The sequence below is a fragment of the Gymnoscopelus braueri genome (genome assembly GCF_963280865.1).
Source record: "Gymnoscopelus braueri genome assembly, chromosome: 12".
Classification (NCBI taxonomy): Eukaryota; Metazoa; Chordata; class Actinopteri; order Myctophiformes; family Myctophidae; genus Gymnoscopelus; species Gymnoscopelus braueri.
In genome coordinates this window covers 3,029,865-3,050,416 of record NC_137614.1, presented here as the reverse complement: position 1 = coordinate 3,050,416, position 20,552 = coordinate 3,029,865, and the positions used below count along the sequence as shown (strand labels likewise).

The 20,552-nt window shown below is 43.4% G+C and overlaps 1 protein-coding gene across 1 annotated transcript in view; it reads right to left on the bottom strand.

Annotated features, from left to right (window-relative positions):
• Window positions 1-1,102: 1,102 nt before the first annotated feature.
• LOC308096707 (6-phosphofructo-2-kinase/fructose-2,6-bisphosphatase 2-like) overlaps window positions 1,103-20,552 on the bottom strand; it is a 68,223-nt gene continuing 48,773 nt past the window's right edge. Inside the window, exons 15-16 of the mRNA XM_080444125.1 lie at window positions 20,021-20,218; window positions 1,103-1,507 (exon numbers count right to left, since the gene is read on the bottom strand). Of these exons, the coding sequence (XP_080300251.1) occupies window positions 1,454-1,507; window positions 20,021-20,218 (252 nt within the window). The 3' untranslated portion in view covers window positions 1,103-1,453. The remainder of the gene's footprint in view (window positions 1,508-20,020; window positions 20,219-20,552) is intronic.

Sequence of the window (20,552 nt, the reverse complement as noted above, 5' to 3'; positions counted from 1 at the left end):
TAATAATTGTGACAGGCCTAAACGTACTTCTTTAAATCAAGTCAACTCAATTAACTGTCAGTTAACTGCATACAGACCACTTGGTCTGGTTCTGGCTTCCGTTCAGAAATTTCACAGTGTGGTCCGGTTTTCTTACATTACAATTCCTAAACATCCGCGATATGCATACCCCCCCATATTTAAACATCTTACACCCAGGGTTCTGGACTTGGTCCCCTCCTTTCCCCCCCTCTACACAAAATCTCTTGGATGGATTTTTGAATTCGAAGCTTATATTAATAGTATTTGGTCTGTCTTTCAATACTGTAGGTTGACATATTCTTAGATGCCAATTTGAGAGGTTTTTATTAAAATGGTATTTTATTGATGTCTCTTTTTTTGTGTCTGTTTATGAGAACTGTAACACCTTAATAGGCTCTATGCACAGCAGCCATATATGAAATAAATTGGGCCTCTTCCTTACTTCCTTCACAGGTCTTACCAATTATACTAATGAAAGCTCTGTTCCATTTAGTGTAGCACAGTGGTTCCCAAACCAAAAGGACCCCTATAACTCAGAAAGTACAATATTGTACATCTCAGAGTTACACACCCGTAAGGGACCATTTCGAACCCCCTCAATGAACCATGAGGGTCCCTGGACCACACTTTGAGACCCACTGGTGTAGCAGAGTGTTTACAGTGAGGTCTGTTTGACCAGAATGGAACAGAGCCTTCATTAGTGTTGGATTTAGTTTGAGTCATAGTCTTTTGAATCAAATTCCATTTAGTTTTAGTTTTTAGTTTTCATATTTCAGTCATCTGAAATGTTTTACTGTTTTACTAGTTTTAGTCGATTATAAGATTATAGTCGACAAAATCTACACTTTGATTTAGTCGACTAAAATGTATTTTGGCGGTGCCTTGATGGCGTCGTAATGGCTGATTTTACACTTAGTTGCATGCTCAGAGCACAACACCCGAGCGCAACCAAACATAAAATGACTTGTCTTTTAGTTCTACTGGATCTCTTCTCCACTAGTCCCTCACTAACATTTTAGTCTAGTTTTTATTTGTTGACAAAATTGTCAATATATTTAGTCTTAGTTTTAGTCATCATAGCTTAGTTTTTATGTAGTTTTTGTCAGTGAAGAAAGGTAGTCGCCGAACATTTTTGGTCTTAGTTTTAGTTGACAAAATCAACACTGCTTCATTAGTATCATTGGAAAAACCTATGAAGGAAGGTAAGGAAGACGTCCAATTTCTTTCCAAAATGGCTGCTGTGCATAGAGCCTATATCCCCCCGGAGATTAATAAAGTACCTACCTTCTGTACTACAGTATGTGTGTGGATATAGTAGCTGGATATGTGTGGATAGAGCAACAGAGAACAACAGACAGAGGTATTCCAGGACAACAGATAAAAAGGAGAGCTCAAGGAGATTCACCCATCTCTTCTCTTCTCTTCTCTACGCCTAACTGTCGACACCATCGCCCGGCTCCTCCGGACTGGACTGGTTCAGGGACTCCTGCAGTAAAAGATCAAATAAACAAAGGTTTTGTGTGAAAAGGGGACAGAGTTGAAGGACAATGTTTTTTTTAAATAACTTGTGTTTATTGAGCACCATATTTGCATTGCAAACGAGCAGAGAGAAAAAAAAAGTAAATAAGAACAAATTGAAAAAATTCCATGTACATTGTAAATGACTTTTTTTTTTAATACATTTGTTTGGCGCCTTTTTTTCTTTCTTTTTTCTCCCCCTTCCCCTTCCCACCCTTCCCAAGGTCTGTAGACCCGTAGGCACAGAATAGCAGACAATTGTTCAAGTCGCTCCGGTCCGAGTCCAAGTCGAGTCCCAAGTCGTTTGGTCCCAAGTCCAAGTCGAGTCCCAAGTCATTTGGTCCCAAGTCCAAGTCATTTGGTCCCAAGTCCAAGTCGAGTCCCAAGTCAATCCAACCCTCAGGTCCGAGTCCCAAGTCATTTGGTCCCAAGTCCAAGTCGAGTCCCAAGTCAATCCAACCCTCCGGTCCGAGTCCAAGTCGAGTCCCAAGTCATTTGGTCCCAAGTCCAAGTCCCAAGTCTTTCTGTTGTGGGCAAGTCAAGCCGAGTCACAAGTCGAGTCACAAGGTTGTCAAGTCGAGTCACAAGGTTGTGTCAAGTCCCTCACTACTATTGTTCCCCAGCCCACCCACAAAGCACTCAGGTTTATATCTTGAAGAGAGAAACTGTATCTTAAAATCAAGAATTAAACCAGCATAAAGCTGTTCATTTATCCATTACAACATTACATGTCTGATCATTTAGTTAGAACTAGGGAAAGGCCAAATTACACTAAAGAAATGGCATGTTTGATACAAAATTGTTTATTTTTAAACATTTGGCAGGCTCAAACTGGCACTGCCTTTCTGAGTAGTGTGACATTTCTGTGTAGCAGACATAAAACTGCACACACACACACACACACACACACACACACACACACACACACACACACACACACACACACACACACACACACACACACACACACACACACACACACACACACACACACACACACATAATTATAATTTACTGACAGTACATTTTGCAGTTTGGGTGCAGTTGGGTCAATCAAAGACAAATAGCCTACAATTATATTAATTATTAATGAATATTGGATAAACTGTGGTTGAAATGATGCAGGAAAGGAAATACATTAATGGCATTTATCTATAGGCCTATTAGGCCTATAATCTTGGCGTGTCTGTGTTTGTTTTGTAGTATTTTAATATTATATTTTTTATACTGTGCCTGATTTTCCATCAGGCACAGTTTAGCCATCTAGTACTACAGGACACATGAAGTGTTGCCAGATTCTGTGAGAGAAACAAGCAACCAGGTCTATGAAAACCAGCCCAAAATCACCCCAAAAGAAGCGACTATGGGCCACATGAGCACTTTAACATATACATCAGCTATTTGAAAATAGTAGATCTACAAGCTCGCGACGCGCTGTGAGCTTGTAGATCTGCTATTTTCAAATAAAATCTTGCGGGGAAATGATGATAAGCAGATCTGGCATAATAAGCAGATCTGGCAACACTACACGTGTTTTTATTTTGTTTTTGCAAAGGGGTCCTTGGTAAAAAAAAAAAAAAAACTACAACAGTGGAATAAAGGCATCTCTTTAAGCTTATATATATATATATATATATATAGCAGAGAGAAACTTAAGAAAAATAAGGAAGGAATTCAAGTTTGGTGGGAGTGATTTGGTGAAGTTAAAGTTATTAAACCTGCGGACAAATGGAAAAGTGGCGACGTGAGAAAGTGATGGATTACGCAGAGACTTTATTGCTGTTACCATGGATAAAGTAAATTCGACAGTGGTGAGTGACTTTCATGTTTACAAGTACGTATATCTCGCTGGCTGGTGCTACTGTTGTTGTTGGGGTGGTGGCTGCAGGCTGGGGTCATAAACAAAACACGAACGACTATAGTTGCATCGGGACGCATTGTGAGCTTGTAGATCTGCTATTTTCAAATAGCTGATGTATATGTTAGAGTGCTCATGTGGCCCATAGTCGCTTGACTCGCTTCTTTTGGGCTGGTTTTCCTAGACCTGGTTGCTTGTTTTTCCTCACAACACTGGCACTGATGATAACTGGACGGCAGCCGTCGTAGAATCAAAATGACCCCGCTGGGGGTGGCGGTGGCGTTTGCGGTAGAGTGAGCATGGGTTTGTATAAAGAGAGAGAGCGCATTTGCGGTAGAGTATGCATGGGTTTGTATAAAGAGAGAGAGCGCATTTGCGGTAGAGTGAGCATGGGTTTGTATAAAGAGAGAGAGCGCATTTGCCGTAGAGTGAGCATGGGTTTGTATAAAGAGAGAGAGCGCATTTGCGGTAGAGTGAGCATGGGTTTGTATAAAGAGAGAGCGCATTTCACACACAGATCATTCACAGGGAAAAAAACAAAACGAGTCATCCGAGTCATCTTGTCTCGAGTCGAGTCGAGTGTCATTGGCTAGCAAGTCGGAGTCGAGTCTCAAGTCTCGTTGGTCTTTTACCTTCTAAGTCGAGTCGAGTCGCAAGTCTTTACATTCAAAGTCCGAGTTGAGTCGCAAGTCGTCAAATATGCGACTCGAGTCAGACTCGAGTCGAGTCACTATGACTCGAGTCCAATTGTCTGCAGAATAGTAATAGTATAGATATTTTTGGCAATAATATCCACAGTACCCTTATGTTAGTGACATTGACCAATGAAATGAAAACATAATGACAGGCATTTCAGAACAAACTAAAAACTAAAAACTAAAAACTAAAAAAACATGAATAAAATGAAACAACATAAATAAAAATAGACATAGACATGGTCAGGCTTTCTGAGAGGCTGTTTATGTGTTTCTCTTTGGCAACTTTTTGTCTTCCTCGACCTCAGGATCTCCCTCCTCCAGGAGCCCGGTCCCCGCCGGCCCGGTGAAGGACAGAATGAAGTGAGTGGTTTAAATGTCGTACATTTAAATGTCGGCTCAGATGTAACAGTCAAAACATACTGTTTTGACTGTTACATCAGAGCCAACATTTAAATGTACGAGGTCAACACAACATTCCATTTCTGCATTAGCACTTGGCAAGCAGAGTGGAACTCTATGTTTTGGAAAACGGGTCACGACACAATAACCAAAACACAGAGAACTAGAAAAGCACACTTCACTGAGCACAGATCTGCGCCAGGATGGGTGGCCCTATCTCAGGGCTGTGTGAGTCGTGGGGGGTGCAGCGAGAGCGTTGCGGGGGTGAAATATAGAGTGCGTGCGACAATCAGTTAGATCGTGTGCGTTTGTGACTCCTCCTGTGGGCTGTGAAAGTGCTTTTGGAGGTGCGTGCTATAGAGCGGTGGTTCCCAAACTGGGGGTCCCCAGATGATTAGCTTAATGTGCAACATTGTTTTCTCACTCAACAGTAAACAAACCAACAAACAGTATAAGTGTATACAGGGTATCTGCACAATTCTAAAGAGACAATTTAATGACTTTTAAGACCTTTTTAATACACAATTGGCCAATGTTTTTAATATTATGTCAGAAAGAGGCAAACATTGTGAAAATAGCAGATCTACAAGCTTACAACGCCTCGCAGTGCGAGGCGTTGTGAGCTTGTAGTTCTGCTATTTTCACAATGTTTATCTGTGGAACCGAGTCAAACTAAATGTAATGCCTACAATTCCAAGAGCTTGTCAGGGTGGGGTGTCCCCAGTTCAAATATAATTATTTTGGGGGGTTCGGTCGCAGCCGGAAAAGTTTAGGAACCATTGCAATAGAGGGCCCTCAACATGCGATTGGAAGTTGGGTATAATCGAATGTTGTGGTCATGAAAATATGTATTTTTTGTAAGAAATAGTGATGATGACACGAAGACAATGCAAATGACTGTATAGTTGAACTTGCAATAGTCGTCAGTATCACAAGATTAATTCACCCATGTAGTTATTTTTGATCTCCCCCCATGTCTAGACAGGACCACTTTCTCAGGGCTGTCACGATTACATATTTAAGTTGACGATTAATTGTCACTCAAATAATTGCGATTAACGATTTAATTGTGTGTTTGGCGTCGACACTCAGTCTGGCTGATGCTGAAAAGCTAGTCAATGCCTTTGTCTCCTCCAGGCTGGACTACTGTAACGCACTTCTCATCGGGATCCCAAGCAAGAGCCTTCAAAAGCTCCAATACATCCAGCAACAACAGCTCTGCTATGATCCTGATGAGAGTGCATAAATATGAGCACATCACACCCATCCTCCACTCACTGCACTGGCTTCCCATCTCCTCCCGGACAGAATGCAAGATCTCCCTGTTTAACCCACCAATGCATCCACGGTAATGCCCCCCCTTCCCTTAATACAACATTGGGTTAGCTATTCAGGTTTTAACCCCAAGGTTTTCTTTGCCCCCCTTGCTATAAAAAAACGAATTAAAAATAACTTTTGTTTTACTATTTTATGCAAATGTTTTTTTGTATCTTATCTTATATTATCTTATCTTACTATCTTCTTACTACTCTATAATTGACAAAAGCTCAGAAAGTTCGTCCGGGGTAAGCAAGCACAGGATCACTCCATTTGCCCCGAAACTTGCCACAGACTGTTGATCAGAGCTTTGGCTATATTTTAGGCATCTTACCCCACCTCGATCTGTGATCAGACTCTCGGCTTGATTGATTCTCTGATTTGCCTATCAGACCCTCAGTCTGATCTGGCAGGTTGCCATAGCAACCATATACAGGAAGTCTGACCTGTTTGTCACATGACCGAGGTTGGGAGGTTGGGACTAGAGGTTAGGGCCGCAAAGCAAAGCGGGGAGGGAGGAGAGGGGATGAGAGGAGCCGAGAGGAGAGTAGATGCCAGAGGGGCCGGACTTCGCATGACGTGTGTGCAGAGTGACTAGGCCAAGTAAGTAAATAGGGAAGAACTGGAACAATACAATGTGGGCAAGGATAAAGAGGATGATGATGTGAATCTGTTACACACACCACTAAAGCACGAGGAGGAAATTGACTATTTAGAAGGGATGACAGAGGAAATGTTTGGAGACTATGACGAGTGGTGGTTTAACTTTAAACAATGGTGCAATAGCGGTGGTGTCTTAGAAGGGATGACAGAGGAAAGTTTGGAGAGTTAGAACACCCTGACATCTGATGAGTTTTGGACTGGACCAACCTCAGATCAGGCCTCAGATCTAGGGCCTAGATGTGAGGGCCGCGACGGAAAGATGATGTGACGACGGAAAACTAGATGTGACATCTAGTTATTATTATTAGGACTCTCCAAAATGCTGATTGGCGTCGGACACAAAATGATGGCATCGGTCGGGCTCTAAAAATCGGTGTCGTTAGGCATGTGTGGCAACGGTTTGTGTCGTGATGAGGTCAAGACCACAGCTCTGCTCAGCATACATAAGGTGTGAAGGTACTTTACAGCATCACTTCTTCCCACTGAGACCAAGAGAGAACAAAGGGAGATAATAATACAGAGAGCATAAGGATGGCTTTTCCAGCCACAACAGAACCTATGACTCCGTCCCCGTGTAGTGGAAACTTTGACCATGAACCAGAACTCCTGGAAGGAGTGGGGTGGTCCCAGTCTTCCCAGACTAAGGTGTTATGTCCTGGGTGTCCATACACCTTCCCGTCTCAGGTCGTCCTCCATAAACACCTGCAGAGCTGCCACAACGACCTCTACTGCCAAATGCTGAGGAACAGACAGATTAGCACTGCAGCCTGTCAGGAAGTCACCAGCTCTGGAACCAGCCGGAAACAAGGAGACACAAACCAACCAAGATCTTACAGTCTTACTAAGACTTTCACTCAACCAGGTGAAGAAAAGCAGACTCATCATCTGGAGTACAGAGGAACAAAAACCCACTTCTGTAAGCTGTGTGACAAGATGGTGTCACACAGTTTCAGATGGTCAAGCAACCTGAAGACACACCAACCTGTCCACACCGGAGAAAAACCTTTCCACTGTAAACAGTGTGACAAGAGTTTCAGTCTGTTAGGGAACCCGAAGACACACCTACTTATACACACTGGAGAGAAACCTTTCCATTGTGAAACATGTGGCAATAATTTCAGTGACTTAAGGAGCCTTACGCGACACCAGCTTCGAATCCACAATGGAGAAACACCTTTCCATTGTAACCAGTGTGACAAGAGTTTCAAGTATTCAGCTGCTCGGAATAGACACCTGCGTCTCCACGCGATAGGAAAACCTTTCCACTGTGAACAGTGTGACGAAAGGTTCAGTGGGTTACAAGACCTACAGGTGCATCAGCGTGTCCACACCGGAGAAAAACCCTTCCACTGTAAACAGTTTGGCAATAGATTCAGTACTATGGGTATTCTTCAACAACACCAGTTTGTCCACACTGGAGACGAGAACTTCTCTAAATTAGACAATTTGAAGAGACACGAGCGTGTCCACACTGGGGAAAAGCCTTACTACTGTATGCAGTGTGACAAGAATTTAAGTAGTTTACACAGCCTGAAGACACACCAGCATCTCCACTCTGGAGGAGAACCTTTCCACAGTAAACAGTGTTACAAGAGTTTCAATGAGTTAGGTAGTCTGAAGAAACACCAGCGAATCCACATTGGAGAACAACCTTTCCACTGTTAACAGTTGTGACAAGCATTTTAATGAGTTAGGACACCTGAAAGCACACCAGTGTATCCACAATGGAAACAGTGTGACAAGAGTTTCAGTCGGTTAGACAATGTAAGTGTTTACAGTCAAGAACGGGCCTCTTTGACTAAGCCACATTCATGAAACATCTTACATTTCTTTTAGTGTGGTTCTACTCCTTCATGAAAGTGTTTAAAGGTTCTATCACATTCATTTTCACTTATTTAATTTTTCATGTTTTTAGGGGGGGTTTTATGACCTCAATTACACCCAAAAAGGCTGAACTTTGAACATTCAGTGGATTTTCTGTGGTCTGGGTTTTTTGAATAATTAGGCTGAAAAGTAATCTGGGATTGGCCCCTTGACTTTGATGTCACAGCCCATTAATCCCACCCCCTCTCCTCTCCTCCCGCCCCTCCCCTCCCCTATCCCTTCCTTTGGGGGGGTGGAGCAGAGGCGATGATTGTCAGGCAAAATCCCTCAACAGCGACACCCGCAGGCAAAGATTACTTTTGACATTGCAGTTGAAAAGGCTTTAGAAATGTGAGAGAAAAACACCTGCAATGGCTGACTGGAGTGGAATTTTCAGTTATACACGTTTGAAGTACCATGACAAAGACTTTTAATGTGTTGTAAAGCTGAATGTCATGAAACCTTAAAGCCTTGATTTGTGTTCATGCACAGGCAGTGTTGATTTGGTGAATCTCTGCTGGGACGCTATTTTAAAGACGTCACGCACATGTCGCTTAACACCTACACACAATGGACTTTTGATAGGCATCTAGGCTCATTTCTCTGTTAATTCACCTGGCGTGACACCCGGCAGTCAGCAGCCTTTGTAAACGTTGTTGAGGTGTGAACTTCAGGGTTGTTTTTAATCTATGCATGGGCGTGCACATGCTCCTGCTCTAAAGACTGGTGGGACGGCGTGTCATAGCGTCCCATGGCCAATACAGCACTCTGCACAGATGTATCAACGAGTTGAAGTTTCTCTGAGCACACATCGATCCCACCTGAGGAGCTCAGGTGGGATATACACACACCACGCATGTGAGGAAAAAGGCTCAGCAGCGACTATACTGGTTTCGTCGCCTGAAGAAGTTTGGAGTAGGCCCCCGTATCCTCACGCTGCACCTCAACAGCTCCATTGAAAGCGCTCCGTCAGGATATGTGTAATGGGATATAATAAGTTGTTAATTTTTATATTTCATTTACAGTAAATGACTGTTCTGACTGGTCGCGTCTAGTAAGGGTGTGAGTTAACACCTTGGCCTGAAGGCCTGTCTCGATTCAATCAACCCTTTTGATCAATGGCCTCAGGTGATTCTTTTGTTCTGACCAAGGTGTCGGCTGGTTGGTTGGTTGGTTGGTGACAAAGCTGGGTGGCCCCAGCCAGGGGGTCTGACTGTAACAACACTTATATTGTCTTTTTCGTTAAGGTCCTTTTGGCCTCTTGTCCTGCTTGTATGAGTATATAACGTGACTGTAAGAGACATGTGGGGAGTATTGGGATGAGATGGGCTGAGTGCCAGGACATGCAAGGCTGAAGCCTTGTGAGAGGAATATACTGTTGGCTTGCGTGACACTCTTCTGAATAAACTTGGGCTCATGCATTCATCTTCATGCACAATATATGATTATTTTCCACTGCAACGTGTTATTGCTTGGTAAGGTAGAGGTGTGTAGTCAAAGTTCAGCGCATAATCAAGGACAGGCACCAGCCCACCACCCCAGCCACAAACTGTTCATACCCCTACAGCGACAATGGCCAGGCAACAGGACCGGATTAACCATTCGTGGTGCCCGGAAATACGACCCGTTTTGCCCACCCCGCGGGTTCAACCCTTTTGTCAGGAGGGGGTGCTGCAGAAAACGTTCGCTTCACAGCGAGGTGAAGGGTGCTGCCGATGTGTTTTTTTACACCCTTTTAGCCCCCCACTCGCCCCCGAGCGTGGTGCCCAGGGCTGTAGTGGTGGGAAAAACTGTTCATTTCGGTAAACAAACGATTTCGTTCACGTTCACGGCAATGATTCGTTCAAATGATTCGTTCACGTTCTCGTTCAGTAGCGCTTCCGGTCCCAGCGGAGCGTATGCGCTACGCTAACTGCATGCAACTGTGTGCATCTGATCCCACTGACATCACTGCACAGTCTTCACAGAAACACAGAACTGTCATTCACGATCGAATTGCACCATCTTCTTTGTAATATAATGTATAGAAGTAATAAATTACTGCAATATATAATGTAAAGTTATTTTTATTTGTCGATAATTATTTATAATAATAATAATTTTATACAAAGCAGCCCAAGTCAGTACACTCACATGACTATCGATTTCCAACCATGTCTTTAACTACTATTAACTTCATGAATAGTAGCTGTAGCACACTATTTGCATCTTCTACTCAAACTAAAACGTGTTAATTGACCTATCTGTCCTTTGTCTAGGACCATACATATATATATATTTTTATACTTAAATTTGGTGCTAACACTATCTGTCTTTTGTCCAGGAACACAGTAGGCTACCTTTATGGTGCATTAAGCCGGTGTTTCCAGGCAAGCAGGCCAAACTTCTTTATCAAGGGCAAGACCACCAGGTTAATAAACAGCTGCCAAAAGGCTACCATTAGACTGTTGAACAAGGCATGACCATGGACTTTTTCCTTTTCATAATTTTTTTACCATGTGGATTGTACCAGTGAAAGGTACCTTTTAGTGGACTATGTGGTTTGAAGGTAACATGGGCTGACACTCTTTGCACTTTATTCTTGTGTACAACACGATGATATTATTTTGGCACCTTAAAGGGATATTTCACTTTCAAAAAAACTTTTGGTCATTTTATCATCTACTCAGGCTTTTGTGAGCCCCCAGACAGTTTTTAAGTTGCTTGATTCATTATTTAGATATTTGATATTCATTTTATCAGACACGCCCCCTTCCTATACAAACCCATTGTAACTTCAAACTTCATTTTAACCATGTTAGATTCATCAAAAACACCCGTCCTTGGTTCTGGTGACTCACCCTGCCCTCCTAATGCGTGAGGGGGCCGTGTTTTTTCAATTACTTTTTTCATTTATTTTTAATATTTTTTTGGGGAAATGAAAGAAATTTAATACAATAAAAAAATGTAATAAAATAAATGAAAAAAGTAATCAGAAAAACACGGCCCCCTCACGCATTAGGAGGGCAGGGTGAGTCACCAGAACCAAGGACGGGTGTTTCTGATGAATCTAACATGGTTAAAATGAAGTTTGAAGTTACAGTGGGTTTGTATAGGAAGGGGGCGTGTCTGATAAAATGAATATCAAATATCTAAATAATTAATCAAGCAACTTAAAAACTGTCTGGAGGGCTCACAAAGGCCTGAGTAGATGATAAAATGACCAAAAGTTTTTTTGAAAGTGAAATACTCCTTTAATGTCTAACATCATGTACAGTATATACGGCTATGTAGATGCACCTTACATCTAACCTCATGTACATACTGTACCGAAATGGATATGCCTTGTGTATATATATATATATATATATATATATATATATATATATGTATGTATATATATTATTATTTTTATTTGTCTTTTTCCCGCAGTTTCCCCCCTGAACCCCCTCTTCTCGAAGCTATGGAGATTTGCACAAAAATGAATTTCACCGGGTTTTGTACACCATACCTGTGATGTGACAAAAAAAGCTGATTCTCGTTATACAATGGGTGTGAATCCCAGTGTTCATAATTCACATAAATCATGCGTGACCGTTGACATTTTCTTTTCTAGTTTCATATTATCTTCCGGTAAGAGAAAGTGTTGCATCTAGTTGTGCAGTTACACTGAGCACAACGCCCAAGATAACTACACAACCCAGACATCTAGTGTCTTTCTGATTTACCGTAGTAGTAATCAGTGGTGGAAAGTAACTAAGTACATTTACTTAAGTACTGTACTTAAGTACAATTTTGAGGAATTTTACTTTACTTGAGTATTTCCAATTTACAATACTTTTACTTCTACTCCACTACATCTCGAATACAAATATTGTACTTTTACTCCGCAACATTTATGTGAAAACTTTAGTTACTCGTTACTTTGTAGATGTTGATTATTATTACAAAACATACACTAACCACTTCAGCCCTGAATACATTTCGGCCATTTGAAAATAGCCGATCTACAAGCTCACAATGCGTCGCGATGCAACTCATTGAGAGCTTGTAGATCTGATATTTCCCATAAATGTACGCATTTGAAATACTGATTATGTCAGTCCTCCCCAAATATGGAGGTACGGCGGCCTGCACCAATCAGTAGAGCCCGACTGATATATCCTGGCCGATATATACTGTTATATTGGCCATTATTTGCCTTTTTTGATGCCATCAGCATCAGCAGTTATTTAAGCCAATGTGTACCGATTCTTTAAAAACATTCAGCTATTCGGCTATTTTGCACTTTTCGACAAAATATCAGTCCGAATCTGTAATCAGTGTTCTAGGACTCTATTAAATGGTGACTGGCATCGGACTCTACATCGGTCGGGCTCTATAAATCGGTGTCGTTAGGCATGTGTGGCAACGGTTTGTGATGAGGTCAAGACCTCAGCTCTGCTCAGCATACATAAGATGTGAAGGTACTTTACAGCATCACTTCTTCCCACTGAGACCAAGAGATAGAGAAAGTGCCAAGAGAAAGCTACAGAGAACAAAAGAGGACAATAATACGGAGAGCATAAGGATGGCTTTTCCAGACACAACGGAACAACCTACAACTCCGTCCCCATCACAGCCTATGTGTAGCGGAAACTTTGACCATGAACCACAAATCCTGGAAGGAGTGAAGAAGTCCCAGTCTTCCCAGACTAAGGTGTTATGTCCTGGGTGTCCATACACCTTCCCGTCTCAGGCCGTCCTCCATAAACACCTGCAGAGGAGCCACAACGACCTCTACTGCCAAATGCTGAGGAACAGACAGATTACCACTGCAGCCTGTCAGGAAGTCACCAGCTCTGGAACCAGCCAGAAACAAGGAGACACAAACCAACCAAGATCTTACAGTCTTAGCAAGACTTTCACTCAACCACGTGAAGAAAAGCAGACTCATCATCTGGAGTACAGAGGAACGAAAACCCACTTCTGTAAGCTGTGTGACAAGAGTTTCAGACTGTTAGGTCAACTGAACTGAACAGACATCAACTTGTCCACACCGGATAAAAACCTTTCCTCTGTAAACAGTGTTATAAGAGTTTCAGTCTGTTAGTGCACCTGAAGACACACCTGCTTACACACACTGGAGAGAAACCTTTCCATTGTAAACCATGTGACAAGGGTTTCAGTAGCTTAAGGAGCCTTAAGCGACACCAACTTCGAATCCACACTGGAGAAACACCTTTCCATTGTAACCAGTGTGACAAGAGTTTCAAGCGTCAGAGGATCTGAATTATCACCTACGTCTCCACGCGATAGGAACACCTTTCCACTGTGAACAGTGTGACAAAAGGTTCAGTCGGTTAAAAGACCTACGGGTACACCAGCGTGTCCACACCGGAGAAAAACCCTTCCACTGTAAACGGTGTGGCAAGAGTTTCAGTCAAATCGGTAGCCTTCAGAAACACCAGTTTGTTCACACTGGAGAAAAACATTTCTACTGTAAACAGTGTGACAAGAGCTTCACTTACTTAAGTGATTTGAAGACTCACCTGCGTGTCCACACTGGAGAAAGACCTTACCACTGCAAAGAGTGTGACAAGAGCTTCACTGCCTCAAGTGTTTTGAAGAGACACGAGCGTGTCCACACTGGGGAAAAACCTTACTGCTGTAAACAGTGTAACAAGAGTTTCAATGAGTTAGGTACTCTGAAGAAACATCAGCGAATCCACACTGGAAACAATGGGACAAGCGTTTCAGTCGGTTAGACAATCTGTTTAGAGTCAAGAACGGCCTCATCGACAAAGCCAGATTCATGAAACGTCTTAAATTTCAATTTTTGTGTTGTCCTGCTCCTACGACCAACGTCATATTCAGATTCAAGTGTTTACAGCCGTGATTTGTGTTCATGCACAGGTGTATCAACAAGTTCAAGTATCTCTGAGCACACATCGAGGAGGAGCTCTAGTGGGATACACACACCACGCATGTGAAGAAAAAGGCTCAGCAGCAACTACACTGGTTTCGCCGCCTGAAGAAGTTCGGAGTAGGCCTCCGTATCCTCAGGATATGTGTAATGGGAAACATGTTTTTTTTATATTTCATGTCCAGTTAATTACTGTTCTGACTGGTCACGTCTAGTAAGGGTGTGAGTTAACACCTTGGCCTGAAGGCCTGTCTCGATTCAATCAACCCTTTTGATCAATGGCCTCAGGTGATTCTTTTGTTCTGACCAAGGTGTCAGCTGGTTTGTTGGTGACAAAGCTGGGTGGCCCCAGCCAGGGGGTCTGACTGTAACAACCCTTCTATTGTCTTGTTTGTCAAGGTCCTTTTGGCCTGTTGTCCTGCTTGTATGAGTATATAAAGTGACTGTAATGAGTAGTGGTGGGAAAAAAATTTCATTTCAGTGAACGAACAATTTCGTTCACGTTCACGGCAATGATTTGTTCAAATGATTCGTTCACGTTCTCGTTCAGTAGTGCCATTTTCTAGTGAAAAACATTAACCCGGGAGTGTTATTATTACGTCGCGCGTACAGCCCGCCCTCCCATCCTGTGTACGGGGGGAGGGGATAGGGGGCATGTAACAGTTTCAGGAAGTGAACAAATTCGTTCACGGCAATGAACTAGTTCTTTTGAACGAATCAATCATGAACGACCCATCACTAGTAATGAGACATTTGGGGAGCTATGGGATGAGATGGGCTGAGTGAGAGGACAAGCAAGGCTGAAGCCTTGTGAGGGAAATATGCTGTTGACATGCGTGACACTCTTCTGAATAAACTTGGGCTCATGGATTCATCTTCTGCATGGACAATATATGATTATTTTCCACTACAATGTGTTACGGCTTGGAACGGTACCTGTACTGCACGAGAAAATAAAAACTTACAGTGGGTGGTGCGGTTGGCAGATGGGAGGCGGGCTTTCCTCGCTCCTGGAGGTGAACAAGAAGAGGTGTGTAGTCAAAGCTCAGGGCAAACCATCATCAAGGACAGGCACCAGCCCACCACCCCAGCCACAAACTGTTCGGCCAGGCAACAGGGCCGGATTAACCATTTGTGGTGCCCCGAAATACGACGCATTATGTTGTCGTCGTCCTCCGCGACTGTTTTGTCAGCAGGGGGTGCTGCAGATAACGTTCACTTCACCAGCGGGGTGACGGGTGCTGCCGAAGTGTTTTTCATTTTAGCCCCCTCCATTTTAGCCCCCAGTTACCCCCCTGCCCCCCCCCCCCCCCCTCTTCTCGAAACTATGGAGAGTTGATCAAAAATGAATTTCACCTGCTTTTGTACACCCATACATCTGTGACGTGACAAAAAAGCTGATTCTCGTTATACAATGGGTGTGAATGCCATGCAGTGTTCATAATTCACATAAATCATGCGTGACCTTTGACATTTTCTTTTCTAGTTTTGTATTATCTTCCGGTAAGAGATAGTGTTGCATCTAGTTGTGCAGTTACACTGAGCACAACGCCCAAGATAACTACACAACCCAAACGTCTAGTGTCTTTCTGGTTTACTGTAAGTAATCATCTCTTTGCTTTGTGACTGTACTGTTTGCAGCACCATGTTTTTCAATGGAAAAAAATGCTGCAATATAATCTCTCAAAACAGATTCAGAGCTGAATCTGTCGGGCGCTCCTGTTACAACGTGTATAGTTAGGAATGTTAGGAATGTAAACAAAGACACGTGGACCGGAAGTGGAGGGCTGAGGGTGGACCTATCGGCCAACATCCTGTTATCCACATTCTAGTGGGAGGTCCCCCCAGAGTCAAATTCAAAGGAGAAAAACAGCAGAGGGCGCAGTTAAAAAAAATATATATACTTTGGGTTCCCAGATTGTGAACACTAAAATAACACAATTAGTAACTGATAGATGCATGAAAAGGAAAAACGGACAGGGTCCAAGAACGGCGTTGCTTCCATGTGTATCTCCGCCGTCGTGGTGATGATGTCATATTGATGATGTCAGTCCTCCCCAAATTTGAGGGACCAATCAGTAGAGCCCGACCGATATATTGGTCTGGACGATACCGTTATATCGGCCATTATTTGCCTTTTTTTGACGCCAGCAGCATCGGCAGTTATTTAAGCCAATGTGTACAGTTTTTTTTTTAAACTTCAGCTATTCGGCTATTTAATTAGAAAATTGTTGCACTTTTTGATGAAATATCAGTCAGAATCGGTAATTGGTGTTCTAGGACTCTAAAAAACTGGCATCGGTCGGGCTCTACAAATCGGTGTTGTTAGGCATGTGTGGCAACGGTTTGTGTCCGTGATGAGGTCAAGACCACAGCTCTGTTCAGCATACATATGGTGTGAAGGTACTTTACAGTATCACTTCTTCCCATCGAGGCAAAGCGATAGGGTAGGTGCTAAGAGAAAGCTACAGAGAGCGAGGGGAGGTAATAATACAGAGAGCATAAGGATGGCTCTTCCAGCCCCAACAGAACCTACAACTCCGTCCCCATCACAGCCTATGTGTGATCATGAACCACAACTCCTGGAAGGAGTGAGGAGGTCCGGAACCAGACAGAAACAAGGAGACACAAACCAACCAAGATCTTACAGTCTTACCAAGACTTTCACTCAACCAGGTGAAGAAAAGAAGACTCATCATCTAACGTACACAGGAACGAAAACCCACTTCTGTAAGCTGTGTGACAAGAGTTTCAGATGGTTAAGCAACCTGAAGAAACACCTGCTTATACACACTGGAGAAAAACCTTTCCATTGTAAACAGTGTGACAAGAGTTTCAATCAGTTAGCGCACCTGAAGACACACCTGCTTAGACACACTGGAGAAAAACCTTTCTACTGTAAACAGTGTGTCAAGAGCTTCAATATCTTAGGCATTTGAAGACGCACCTGCGTGTCCACACCGGAGAAAAACCTTTCCACTGTAAACAATGTGACAAGAGTTTCAGTCTGTTAGGGAACCTGAAGAAACACCTGCTTATACACACTGGAGAGAAACCTTTCCATTGTAAACAGTGTGACAAGAGTTTCAATCAGCTATCGCACCTGAAGACACACCTGCTTATACACACTGGAGAAAAACCTTTCTACTGTAAACAGTAGTGTGTCAAGGGCTTCAATAACTTAGGCGATTTGAAGACACACCTGCGTGTCCACACTGGAGAAAACCTTACCACTGCAAAGAGTGTGACAAGAACTTCTCTAAATTAGACAATTTGAAGAGACACAAGCGTGTCCACACTGGGGAAAAGCCTTACTACTGTATACAGTGCCACAAGAGTTTAAGTAATTTACGCAGCCTGAAGACACACCAGCATCTCCACTCTGGAGGAGAACCTTTCCACTGTAAACAGTGTTACAAGAGTTTCAATGAGTTAGGTAGTCTGAAGAAACACCAGCGAATCCACATTGGAGAACAACCTTTCCACTGTTAACAGTTGTGACAAGCATTTTAATGAGTTAGGACACCTGAAAGCACACCAGTGTATCCACAATGGAAACAGTGTGACAAGAGTTTCAGTCGGTTAGACAATCTGAAGGAACACCAGCATTTGAAAATAACTTTTGTACAATTTGAGTTCTGAGTGTTTACAGTCAGGAACAGGCCTCATTGACGAAGCCTAATTCACAAAATATTCTATTGTAGTGTAGTCCTGTACTTAACTCATTCAGTGCCATAAACATATAATCCGTCCAATGTTTCAAAAGCCCAGGGTGCCATTGACAGATAATACGTCCAAACTGTGTTTTCAGTGTTTACCACTAGATGGCGCTCTTGCGCATCGAATGAGCCACCATTTCAGGCTCTGAGGCAGAGAAACTTAGAGATCACGTGATCACAACATTCTATGCTCTATCTGCTTACTGGTTAGCGTGTGCAGGGAATCAGCTGTAACTTGAGTTGCAAGTTGAGTGACTTTTTTCCCCCTGCATTTTTGGCCAGACATGTTGTTTTCAATGTCAAAGTGAAAGGTAAGTTGCGGTGACATTTTTTGTTCTCACAGAAGCACAGTGAAAGGCCCCATGATTATCAACCATCAGAGGATCAATCATACTAAAGATACATATTCTGTGTACTTAAAAAGGTAAGATAAATGAAAAATCGCTGGCACAATGGGCAATTATTTTTTACTTGGCACTGAATGAGTTAACACCAACATCAGATTCATGAAAGGTGTTTTTTGGTTGATGCACAGGTTTATCAGCAAGTTTCAAGTTTCTCTGAGTACACATTGAGGAGGAGCTCAGGTGGGATACACACACCACGCATGTGAGGAAAAAGGCTCAGCAGCGACTATACTGGTTTTGTCGCCTGCCGACGTTCGGATTAGGCTCCCACATCCTCAGGCTGTACTACCACAGCTCAATTGAAAGCGTTCTGTCAGGATGTGTTACTGCCTGGTACGGTAACTGTACCGCCCGAGAAAAGAAAAACCTACAGCGGGTGCTGCAGTCGGCAGCGCACATAATGGGAGGCCAACTTCCCTCGCTCCTGAAACTGAACAAGAAGAGGTGTGTAGTCAAAGCTCAGCGCATCACCAAGGACATGCACCACACCCAGCCACAAACTGTTCATACCCCTGCAACGACCATGGCCAGGCAACAGGGCCCGGATCAACCTTTTCGTGGTCTCCGGGGCTACGACATGTTTTGGTTCCCCCCATGGCCGTTTGGTCAGGAGGAGGTTCTGCGGAAACTGTTTGCTTCACCAGCAACGTGTTTCGGCACTGTTTTAGCGCTACTTCAGCAGCTGGAGGACAATATTTCAGCGCTGTTACTTGCAATACTCCAGTCTTTTTTTCTTTTTCCTTTTTTGCCAGGTGTTTGGTGCCCTGCTGAACTTGGTGCCCAGAGTTGCAGCCCTTAAAGCCAGTGCATTAAGCCAGAGCTGCCAGGCAAGGACCCCTACCTTTGTATCAAAGGCAGCAAGACCACCAGGTTAACGCATTCAGTGCCATTGATGTATAATCCGTCCAATTTTTCATTTGCCCAGGGTGCCGTTGACGGATAATACGTCCAAACTGCTTTGTTTTGTTCTTACGCATCCTATGAGCCACCAGCTCAGAGGCAGAGAGATCTAAAGATCACGTGATCACAATATTTTATGCTCCATCTGCTTCCTGGTTAGCGTGTGCATAAATCAGCTGTAACTGGAGTTGCTTTTTTCCCCCTGCATTTTTGGCCAGACATGCTGTTTTTAATGAATTAAATGATTTTTTTTCCCATGAAAAATCGCTGGCAAAATGGGCAATTCTTTAATTGATTTACTTGGCAATAAATGAGTTAAAGGGAAATTTTGCCCCACGGTTTTCTTACCTTTTCTATGCTGTTATGATATCCTAGGATGAATGGTACAGTAGAAAAATGTCATAACTCCATCCCTGGTGTGCCACAGCTAAAAACTCCTATGGTCCTTGCGCTAAATCGCATATTTTAATAGCTTTTTTCCCTGAGTTTTTTGGTGAGATCTGACGTTCAAAGTGACAGAACACCATGCAACGTGATTGTCTTGAATGCGCCCCACCGGAAGTCTCGCTAGATGAGATTTCAATCTCAAGATGTTATATCCTTGGTATTAAAATGGTTGAGAATCACTGCTATGGCTGTATAAAATGCTTCTCTTGTGGGGGTCCCTGGCATATATATTTTCAAATGGGGGTCCGCGGGCTAATATGTGTCAACTTGGGGGTCCTTGACATGAGAAAGTCTGAGAGCCACTGCAGTAGACAGACAGTACTGACCTGGCTGTTGGACTCGGGCCCTTCAGGCAGCTCCATGCTGTGAAAAGACGGCACCTGCGGCGGCCAGCGGGACTTGGGCGGGTTCCCCACGCTGTAGAGGCGGGGCCTCTTCACCAGCTGGTCCTGACTGGACAGAGGAGTGAAGCTGTTCCGACGGAGGAACACCGTCTGGGAGCCTTCTGCTGGCACTCTACCCTGCTGCAAAACAGAGGTGACATTTAATACCTGGCTGCAGTGGAGGGACAGAACAGAGGTGACATTTTTACCCTGCTGCGGTGGAGGGACATAACAGAGGTGACGTTTAATACCTGGCTGCAGTGGAGGGACAGAACAGAGGTGACATTTGAAACCTGGCTGGAGTGGAGGGACAGAACAGAGGAGACATTTGAAACCTGGCTGGAGTGGAGGGACAGAACAGAGGAGACATTTGAAACCTGGCTGGAGTGGAGGGACAGAACAGAGGAGACATTTGAAACCTGGCTGGAGTGGAGGGACAGAACAGAGGAGACATTTGAAACCTGGCTGGAGTGGA